At 38.6% G+C, this 11,489-nt stretch overlaps 1 protein-coding gene across 1 annotated transcript in view; it reads left to right on the top strand.

The window, feature by feature from the left end:
* Positions 1-11,489, top strand: part of LOC143027586 (dual specificity tyrosine-phosphorylation-regulated kinase 2-like) — a 395,454-nt gene that overhangs the window by 215 nt on the left and 383,750 nt on the right. Inside the window, exon 1 of the mRNA XM_076188918.1 lies at positions 1-1,289. This exon is cut by the window's left edge and continues 215 nt beyond it. Coding sequence (XP_076045033.1) covers positions 63-1,289 — 1,227 coding nt within the window. The 5' untranslated portion in view covers positions 1-62. The remainder of the gene's footprint in view (positions 1,290-11,489) is intronic.

Genomic DNA, 11,489 nt, shown 5'->3' with positions numbered 1-11,489 from the left:
AGTACAGAGTCGGGAGTTGGTATGGCTTGTGGTGGTGTGATCCTACTACAGGCTTTAGCGCTATGATATGTGCCGACAACGAGGCTGCTGCCTGTAGGAGTGTCGGGGGAGTTGCTGGCGGAGGTGTAGGTTTCTTAGGAACTGGCGTGGGAGTTTATTCGACTATGCCCCTATCCAGAACCCGCTCTCTTCTTGCAAATATCAACGGAGTCGGCTCGCCAAGTGACAATACAAGCAACAGCAGCATCAACAGCCTCAACGCAGCCAATAACACCAGCATCAGCGCCATAGCATCTTCCTCAGCAACATTTCTACCTGACGGAAGTGTTTTAGGTGGAAGTGGTATCACTGCCAATCATTTGACTTCCTCGAATACCTCTGCAAACACTACTTCGACCTCTCTACTCCCTCCCCTGAAGCCAGTAAGCATGAAGACTACAGGGGCACAGTCCATAACACAGCTCTACGAATTTGAAGACTCTAATTCCAACTCTGAACAAAATGGCCAACCAAATTCTATCTCCAGCCAAGGCAACAGTGAGAGTAATACGACTAGTCTCCCTGTGGTGAGACCTCCATCGGCAGATTCGTCCAACAGTCTCAAGAATGGATCCTCCAGACAACCAAAAACATACGTGGCCACACCAGAGCAGGTGATGAAATACTACATGAATAAATTGACGCCGTATGAACATAAAGAAATATTCAACTACCCCCAGATCTATTTCATTGGGGCCAGTGCCAAGAAGCGACAAGGGATTATTGGCAATGGAAACCAGGCGATGTCTTCGAATTATGGGTACGACGACCATCAAGGGTCGTACATCCACATCCCCCACGACCACATCCAGTACAGATACGAAGTGCTCAAGGTTATTGGCAAAGGCAGTTTTGGACAGGTGGTTAAAGCCTATGATCACAAGAACCACATTCACGTCGCCCTCAAGATAGTCAGGAATGAGAAAAGGTTCCATCGGCAAGCTCAGGAGGAGATCAGAATCCTGGAACACCTTCGGAAACAGGATAAAGACAATACTGTAAACATTATACACATGTTCGACCACTTTACCTTCAGGTCACACACATGTATCACCTTCGAACTGCTTTCCATTAACCTGTACGAACTCATTAAGAAAAACAAGTTCATGGGGTTTAGCTTGCAGCTCGTGAGAAAATTTGCGCACAGTCTTTTGTTATGTTTGGATGCCCTGTACAAGAACAAAATCATTCACTGTGACATGAAGCCGGAAAATGTTCTTCTTAAACAACAAGGAAGGAGCGGAATTAAGGTAAGATGCATTCTTTGCAGGCTAGCAGCGTTCGCTGAATACAGCATTATGCGCAAATCAAGTACCGTCTTCTTCTCCATCTTCATCTTTATTTCCAGTGTGTACAATTCCAGCTGTGCTTCTAATGTCAGTTACCAGTTTGTGGTTCAGGTATTCGGACATACATTAAGATAAAAGGGGGATTTTTCCTGTTATTGCTCCACCATTATTTTTTTTCTGTTGTCTTTGAGTTTGTTTATCGTAGGTTAAGTTAGCTAACCAAACCTAAGATAAACAAAATCAAAGACACCAGGAAATAAAAAAAAAAATTAGTGGCGGGGCAATAACAGGAAAGTTCCTAGAAGGGATATTATTTAGTTCTGCCTACGATGTTGTGTTTGGTCTTGAACATTAGTGGGGGTGAACATCCTGGCAAGGGCACACTGCCCACACCATGGCCAGGGTAGTAAGAGAGAAAGACAAAGGTATATTAACGGAACATTGTATTGGTCGCAAGCTTCCTTGAGACATTGAATGGAGGTCATTGTTTGGCTTCGTTGTCAGTTGCAGTCTTACTTTTGTTGCCAGTTTTTAGAAAATTCTAAAATTGATGCTCGCTTTTTATGTTATAAAGTAGAACTTACATTTGGTTTCCGGTTTATTGCGTTCTTACCCACACAATACCGAAGTCGTCCGTGGAGTTTTGTGATATCGTGTATTGTAAGCACGAATAGTCACATAGTGTACCTTTTACATTAACAAAGCATACTCTTGATGGAGTACGTAACAATTAGAATAGTTTTATACTTATAATTATTGTTCAAACAAGAGAACCTTGATTACCGTTTTAATAATGCACCGGTGAGGGTCACCATTACTGAGTAGATCCAGATAGTTTACATACACCCAACGTTCCAGTGTTGGGTGTTGACACCTACACCTATGATTTGAATTGTCGTATTGGGGCGTTCCTGTCGTTCATTTTGTCGTTTTGTGTATGTGCATGTTTCACCTACGCTATCCCACACCCTTCCTCCCTAACTCATTATGGGCCTTCCTGAAATAGGCAGGCACTGTTTCTTCTCACACCCTTTCCACTAACACAAAATAGTCAAGCAATTCCATAGCTCTTCAACAAGGTTCTACGGATTAGTATGATCTGTAGCATGTACGAGTAGATGTTAAGAAGAAAATATTAAAGTTAATTTACTTGTGTATTTACTTCGGTACTTACATCGGTTTGCATCACACATCAAGAAATGGGAAAACATTTGGGAACCCCATGTAGTGTGTGCTACTGTATGTTCATTTGATGTACTCATTCTATCAATTTGGGTCTGTTATCATAACTACGCCCGAAGCAGAAGACCACCCCAAGTAAGCTGGATGGCTTATCTGGTTTCATACCATCTGTAAGTCTTCATATTGGCAGAGTGAAATATTGTCCAATTATTCCTTCGTCTGTGTCGTACCTGGGTGGGGAAGTGGTACAAACGTTGTGATGCATAGGAACTAAATACGTTTTGGTATGTAGGAAGTCGTAACTCGGGGGCGATCCATAGGATGGCGGACACCAGGATACAAGAGAGTCTGAGATTTCTAAAATTAATCAAAATTGTCCCAGTTCCCTTTCAGTGTGTGAAGTAGACTTCGCCGTTGTGACCCAGTCTGAGGTTATGAGAATCGTTTGCATAATGGAGGGACTTGTTAATGACAGTAAGAGTTGTACTGATTAATTTCAGCCATCGTCCTGCGTGCCTCTTTCAGCCTAATAAAGTCGCTCGGTACCAGAGGTTTTAGAACTTTGTTAACGAAAACAAATCTCCACGGCAGCAAACGGAGACGTACTACCCCACAGCTGATGAAAGTCACTTGGTAACGGCCAGAATTAGTATTTGAGGCACACAATGCAGCGCGTAGGATAATGAACCCATCGTCATTCTAATGAATATATATTTGATTATCTTCCCTGTCATGGCGTCTGACGTAGTGTGACGTCATTCATTAGTCGATAGTCCCGTCGTCCTTGGATTAAACACATTAATGCACAATGGTGTTTCATTACCCCCCGCAGCTTAAAGCATGGAGACCTTTAATATGTTGTGGCTAATACCTGACGATTCTGTTCAGTTAATGAGGCATTCTTGATTGCACACAATGTTTTGTACCACATTTGATGCTAATAAAACTACATGGATTCATATACTGTATTACCATGTTCAAGATGTCAGCTAGCCTGCTGATCCAGTGTTGAAGTAATTTACTAATGAAAGAGACCGGAGGGCTGACTTTTTAATCATCATTTACTTCTTGTTTCTCTGTTCTTCATATTCAGGGTTTAGGAAGTGATTCTTGAAAGTAATATGCAAAATGGTATGAATACGTTCAAAATCTGGCTAGATTCTTAGTTTTGATGGGGATCACCTGAAGAATCGTTACCCCAGACTTCGACAGGGTATTCATCAGGTGGGCTATCCTAGTTCTGATTATTCCTAACCTAGCATAAGGTAACTTAACTTAGAACACTAGTCTAACCTAACGTAACATAACCTCATCCCACCTAATCTAACTGAACCTAACCCAACTGGGGTGAAAATTCTTTTAAGTGGGCTATCCTGGAGTGACAATTCTTCAGGTGATCCCTTGCATGCTCTTGGGTTTAGTCCGTATTCGTTTGCATCAGTTACACATCAAGTTAAAGTGAAAGTACCTTTCATCAGATGAATTGAACTAGGTCGATTTTGTTTGTTTACCTCTCATGCTGATGTCTCCAATCCGATAGGATCAATATAACATTGATTTGTACTGTTGTAAGCATAACAAGGTAGTTGCCATTCTAATCAAAACGTTTTCGTATATAATTTGTATAATTGATAGTTTTTGCATTTCTGAAGTTATTGGTAGTTTTGGTGATGTCAACGAATGTTGCTAAGGAAGTCCTGTAAACGTCTGTGTTGCGTTTATGATGAAATTGAGTCAATTGGGAAAACGACAATGACTCACTTGCTATTGTTATCGTTATAAGACCTTTTTAGGCCTTTCTCAGTACAAGACAACCTCCACAGAACTACACATGTAGGGTACTGCATAGAGATATTTTGGATGCTAGTTATTGTAGACAAATATAACAACGTTAGCTCTGCTCTGACTACTACTAATATACAAAATGACGTATCAAGTATCCAACATCTTTTATTTATGTTTTGAATCCTTCCATTTCCATGGTCTTTAGGAATTTGTTTCTTCAGATATATGTTTTAGGGTTTATATTGCTTAGACACCATTAATGGTATATGTTGTGAATGGGCAGGGTAGTAAAGGAAAGACACTTGAGTTCAAGTAGTAGTGATTATTGTAGTGAGTGCATAAGTCCTAAAGAAATATATGCAGCTTTTGTGTAGAAGCAAACTCCTGACCAAATAAGGGATATTTTCATGTTTCTGAACACCAAGTGACTACGTGAGGAAGACTTGGAAATCGTTGTAGACAAATCTGACCAATAATAAACAAAGCTAATGATTTGGTGGGACTTATTCAACGGATATTTGAACACTTATGTATGGAGTTTATTTCCAATAAGGTATGTGTTCACACCTTGTGTTTTTTCAACCAGTTTTGGTGTTCTCTTCACAAGAGAAATATAACTGTTGAAACAGTATTAGTATAAGGGAGAACCACAAAGATAGTGATGGATTTGATTGATTTATCATATGGGAATTTGAAGAAGTGCTTCCTGGGGTACACGTCTCATTGGAGGTGTGGGTCTTGATGGGCTTTGAAGATAAGAGAGAACCAGAGAGATTCCCCCTCTCACAGGACCACCACAAATAAGTGCACAATATTGGCCCCTGAGGGATGCAGAGTCTTGGTGTGGTACTTTGGTTTATCTTTTCATTCCATCAAAGACCAACCATGAGGAGGTGTCATGAAGATGAAAAAAGTAGCCTGGCAGCACCCGTTATTAAAGTAGGAGTGCTGCTGACCAATGAAGGTGTGACACATTAGCTACTGTTGGGTGTTTCAGGGAGAACTTATAATCCTTGCAATAGTCAGAAAAGTGCCCTCCAATACAAAAAAGGTTAAGACAAAAATGATTTGCAGAACAGGTTATTGATTTTAAAAGAATTCTATGATTAATACTCAATGATTTGGAAACAACAGAAATAAGAGTAACCTTTGTGTGTGTGTTTTCATGGAAACTTTGTTACAAGAAAATATAAATAATGTGTTGAAAGATTAAAATCAATGAGTCTGTTGCTGAACACCAGCAACAGCCACCATGCCAACCCATAGGTTACTTTTAAAGAGACTTCGTGGGGTTGTCTGTATTGAGTGCAGGGCAGTGCTTGCAATGTATGTGCTATATATTTGTAGGTTGGTGATTGTATCTTGGATTGTATGTTGTGCTGGCCTAGTTCTGTGTTGGTACTGTTTTAGGGCATGGTGTCTGATTGTAGACTCCCAGGTAATCATTGGTGTCTACCAGATTGCCCCACTATATCACCTGTCTAAACTACTTGGTATAATTGTGCTCAGATATTAATCATATATGTAATAGATTTCATCATAATTTAATATACTTTGTATATTTTGTTTGGCTGGCACCATTTCTTTTTATATAGTAAAAGATTGTGCCCTAGATTGACAAGGTGTCATGACAGTCAACATACCCTGTAATCTAGGACATTCTTTCAGCACATTTGAATTGCCTAGTGTTTGCCTGAACAGAACTTGAATTCTTGTGTTTTGGATTTTGTTGTTATCTCTAATTAAAAGTACCGGTACTGTATACTGCCATTAAGAAAAAGTTGTTGAATATATTGCACTCTTATGACCAGTAAACTTTACATAATGGTTTGAGCATTGGTTTGTATTTGGCTGATATCAGTGAGTTTCATTCTGCTGAAAGGTTCTCCCCATAGTGAAAGTGTTCAGCTGGTGATGCTCTAGAAACAACCATAGGGACCAGACCTCCCAGCACATCCATGGTCTTTTGAAACCGACAGATGACATAAATGAATAAAAGATAAAATGTAGTACAATACTGTATACTAGTCATAGACTTTGTGTCAGACCCATAAATATGAACACAGTAGCGGGAAAAAAAATCACTGTTTTGCATAATGTGTTCACTTATTAAAGGAACACCTCAGAATTCATGTCAGATAACCCTATTGCTACCAACAGTGCCATGGAGATGAATGAAATAGCATAGCAGAAGCCAGAATTAATTTAACCCCCTCTGATGTGGAAAGGGTTCATCAAGACAGGCTGTATGCCCTCTACAGAGGGGTTGCTATATATATGAATAAGATGATATCCCAGTGGTAGCCAGAATGAAGAGTGACGTGCAGTGCATATAGTATGAGAATATATTAACCAGAATAAAGTATGTATAATGATCATCATCATGGGTTGGGTCTTGATGAACACCTTTAACTGGGGTGGGTGGAAGGGGAGGGATTAATTGGTTCAGAAAGATGATTTCTGTTTATGTTGTAACTGGCAGTAAGCATTGTTGCTCAAATGTAATCTATGTATGTAACCGATGCATTCACCCATCCTCCATCCATCCATGTAACACTTATTTGTTTCCCTTCTATCTTGGCTCCTTGTGGATGAAAAGCCATTTCCTGCCTCCAGCCCACCGCCTGGGTCAGTACCAATGTAACAAGACAAATGTGATATGAAATTATATATTTATGGATGTACAGTAGACAGATATGATTAACAGCCACTGATATCTGTAGAAGATTTAAGTAAGTCTTGTCACAGTGCTCTTGAGAATGGTTGAATGACATTTGGTACAAAGGTTTTATGGGCAATTACAATAGATTTGAGATTAACATTAAAGAAATGGCAATATAAGAAGATAAGTGTTTGTTTACCTGTAAGGAATGGCATGAGGATGTAAGGGTTGTGGGGATTGATTTAATGTGCAATTATTTTTTGTTATAAATAAAACATCTACTGTTATGCATTGTAGTTTTTCACTAGACATCAAATTTGTGTAAATTCTTTGAGGATTAAATCACATAAAAAAAAAAAGATAATCTGAGTTATTAGCAGATTGCTGTTAAATTTGTCCCTTTATCTCTGTTGTTGTATCCTGAAGATAAGATTGTGGAAAAGGTTCCCTTCCCTAAACAATTCTATAAATAGTGTAGCCTTCCTTAGCTACAGTATTTTTGCAATACCCATCTCAAATTAGACATGTGCCTCTGAAGACTCCATACATTATGTAGGATACATTATTACATGGTATGGAAGGCAGAGGTGGATGAAGTGAACTTGAGGGGATGACCAAGGTGGTGAAGGGTGTGTTGAGCAAGAGGGGGAATGTCTGTTGAGCAAGGAAGGGAGAAGGCAGGAGATAAGGATGAGTGGAGAGTGGCTGTGTATAGATGATACTGTTATGCAAGGAAAGAAGGGAGGGGAGGGGGTAGGAAGTGCCTGTATGTGAATGATATTTTGACACGGCCCTAAGGGATCTCTCCTTGTCTTCTCTTTTTCTGCATGAGAGGATGAAGTGGGGGGTTCACAGATTAAGTAAAGCATCCTTGCTGTGGATGTATTTTTTTTTACCCAGGGCAGTGGGTGGGATACAGGGATGACCTGTCATCCATTAGGAGCTAAGATGAGGAGGAGGAAAGGGTGGTGGATGGGAATGAAATGAGTGGGAGTAGGTACGTGCCTTTGACTTGGCTACCTCCCTTGTAAGGGGGAAAAAGCTTTTGGCATATACTGTAGATAGACTGGTGATGTCATTTTATCACTTTGCCTCAGAGGATGCCATTATGTTTATTGTTTTCTTAATAATTTTACTTCAAACCAAGATAATCATAGATTAAGAATTTGAATATACATTGTTGAAAAAGTCCTGGTAAAGAATGTTGACTGCATAAGTTTTATGCTGTCTCCATTAGGAACATAATATTTTTATGGCTTGGAAGAATACTGATATCTTTAAAATTTTACTACTTTTTTGGCACAGCATAATCCTCAAGGATTGGAAGTTTACAATTCCTTATTAAGTACAATATTTAATAAGATGTGTTTGTCAAACTTATATAATCAGAACAAATTCCCTAAATAGCTTAGTATTTATTCTATATTTTTTTCACTTATGGTTTGTAATCCAAAATGTAATATTTATATATATATATATATATTGAGTAGTATTCAGTTCCTCATGCCCTTGCAGTTGTGCTAGGAATTAGATCCCTCGGTAAATCCTTACTTCTATTACTTTAGAAAAGGCAACCTAGTTAACAAAAGGTTGTTTATGAAGGTTTACATGTATAGTGTGCCATGATGCATTATGTGGAGTGCTTTCACTCTATGCATTGTTATGTCCTCAGCATATGATTCTAAGTTGCCAATTAACATCAGTAATGAGTGGCTCAGCTACAATTGAGTTGTCAGTTTTGATGCACTTTTTATCTTCCAATTAGTTTTTCTTTTGTCATTTAGATTTGTGAAAATGGATTGACAAACTTGTTCAGGGCACAGGTAGGTAAAGTATTTTTGTGGCAGTGGAAAAACTTCATGTCTATTCCTAAACTTCATTCTAATACACATAGCAAAAGGACTTTTGACACTTATGAGGGAGATAGCTGAATCAAAGCATACACCCATTCAGAAAACCAATTTTTGTCCCTTCCATCTTAGTTCACCCTATCCCATGTCACACAGGTCAGAAGCAGTGCATCAAAACACAGCTCTGATAGGCCATGTAAAACTCCATGCTGGACTTTGAGAATTATCAAGAGGCAAATTGATAAGTATCCAAAATTTTCATCGGAGAAAAATAAAGTTGGGATCCCTAGACTTCTTTGTGGAGTCTAATTGCGTACAGTGGAAAAGCATCTGCATCAGGATATTGGTTACCATGTGCAAACCTTTGAGGAAGCCACTTGTAACTCAACAACTGTCAAGTCAATTATTAATGTGGTGCTGATTAAGAAAGGTTGTTGTGTTCTTGCTTGAAATTGGTGAAAATGTACCAGAATTCCTCGTATTTCCATTCTTTTTCAAAGATTTGCCAGATAATAAAACTGTAACCAGTTAGAGTGTACTCCATTATGACCTCCATCTTTTCTGGAATTGCTCTCATTCTTTTGCAGTGCCTGATGGTATTTAGATTTGTCTTCCTATCTCTCACATTATTGTGAAACAGTGTCTTGATATGTTATTGGTGAAGTTTTATGTTTTTACAGCAGCTGTTTCAAGAATCACATTTGAAATGTGTAACTACAGATATAAGCAGTAGTCATTGAGTTTCACCACCCCTTGTCACCACTGTCACTTAAATTTGACTTGTAATATCACTCGTCTCAAGGCCCCTTGCCTCTCGTTACGTGAGTTTCACTAATATTCAAGTTCCTCTTAAGCAGTAGGCCCAATGCCTTCTTTTTCCTGTAGTCTCACTATTTTCTAGGCCCCATGCCTATTCCTCTCGTCCTTTGGGTTAATAAAAGGGTGGTGAATTTTCTTTCTTCTTTCACTGTAATTTCACCTTCTGCTTACACTCGGGATCTCTTTCTCTCGTCTCTACATCGTCTCCTAATCCTCTCTCGACACCCCCTCTGTATCTTCTCTCTCGAGATCCCGTATCCTACGCTAAGCTATCTTCGTCTGACGTCACTAATTTTTCTAAACCAATCTCCAGTTACTTTTCAAATAAATGTCACTCCTTATGGGCGTGACTTTGAATTCATGCACCAATAGTTTTTTCCTCCTTCTCCACCTTGCACCAATCCGGAAAGCCATTACAATGCTACTAGCAAAAATTGTTTACCTCAGCATTAGTCAAACGAAGGTAACCTGCGCTTACAGAGTTGATTACACATCGATTATAAAACAGTCACCACCGTCGGTGTGTTTACATAGACAAAACGTCGCCCTCACATAGACATAACATCGCCCTCGAGCAGGCGTCGAGTCTGAATTATTCTAATGCCCTAGCTCATTTCCATTCGTACACTACCGGCCTCTTACATTGAGCTTTTGTGTAGAACTCTCAAAGAAGAGATGTTGGACAACTGTCTGTGTTTCATTGGTATGGGTCTGTACATTCTTCATTCTTGTTTAGTAGGGGAATTCCCATGTGCAGTGAGACTAGTCCATGCCATTTAACTGCATTGGAATTGTGTCCATTGGATGCTTAAATATTCTTCAAGGAAATATGTTTAATTGGTATAACTGAACTTAATTTTGTTTCCAAACTATATGCTGTATTGTAACTACTTCATTCCTGTGTTGAAATCTAAACAACTGCAGAGAGTACTTAAGCATGACTCAGTTAATCAGGGGTTGTATGTACTGTACAGTGAGTCCTCCTTATATGGTAATTCTTTATCCAGTAAATTCACAGTTATGGTATTTGGTAATTACTACCCTCGATTCTATTTACGGTAAGAAAAATTCACAGATACGGTATCCGCTCATGTTTTGGAGGTGAAATTAGATATTTTGAAGAGGAAAGAGCAGGGAGAAGGTACAGCTGCCATAAGTCGAAACTTGGGTTCGGTATACGGTAATTTAAATTTGCAATAAGGTTTTCAGGAACACATATGTACTGTATAACGAGGACTCACTGTACCATACTTCATAAAAAAATATCTTGGGATACTCCTGGACAGATCAAAGGCTCTGCTTAATAACACTGATCTCATCTGACAGATATACTGGCTTCTCCAAAACTAATGTGAGCATCCTTCAACTCACATCTAAGACTGTGATTATAATTACTGTCTTTTCTATCATTGCATCTATTTGTTAATGTCTTTTATATCCATTCATTTAGTAAGAATGTATTTTTATTGTATTTGCAGTTTTCATAACTAAGCTTCAATCTAAACATTTTATTGTTCTGTATCATATGGGTCAACCATAGGTATTCTATCCTAGTATTGTGCTTAATTTTTGTTATTGTATATAGGCTTCAATAATGTGAATTCCTATTGCTGTCAAAGGTTTATCCGATTGCATAGGTCTCTTTAAATTTAGTAAACTTGCATAGCAAAAGCAAATACAAGTACCAGCACATTCACTTTGAAGGCTTTTGTTCATGTATATATTTTCATTTATATATTTACTTTATTATTATTATTAACTAATAATAATAATGATAAAATATATTGATAAAAAATATAAACAAAAGACTTCAAAGTGACTTGGTTATAATGAAGCAGGCTTGCTGTACAAGTACTGCATCTT

The sequence above is a fragment of the Oratosquilla oratoria genome, chromosome 8 (assembly GCF_046742065.1).
Source record: "Oratosquilla oratoria isolate Oo_2021 chromosome 8, ASM4674206v1, whole genome shotgun sequence".
NCBI lineage: Eukaryota > Metazoa > Arthropoda > Malacostraca > Stomatopoda > Squillidae > Oratosquilla > Oratosquilla oratoria.
The sequence above is the reverse complement of the archived record's forward strand: the minus strand, read 5'-3'. Positions and strand labels throughout refer to the sequence as shown.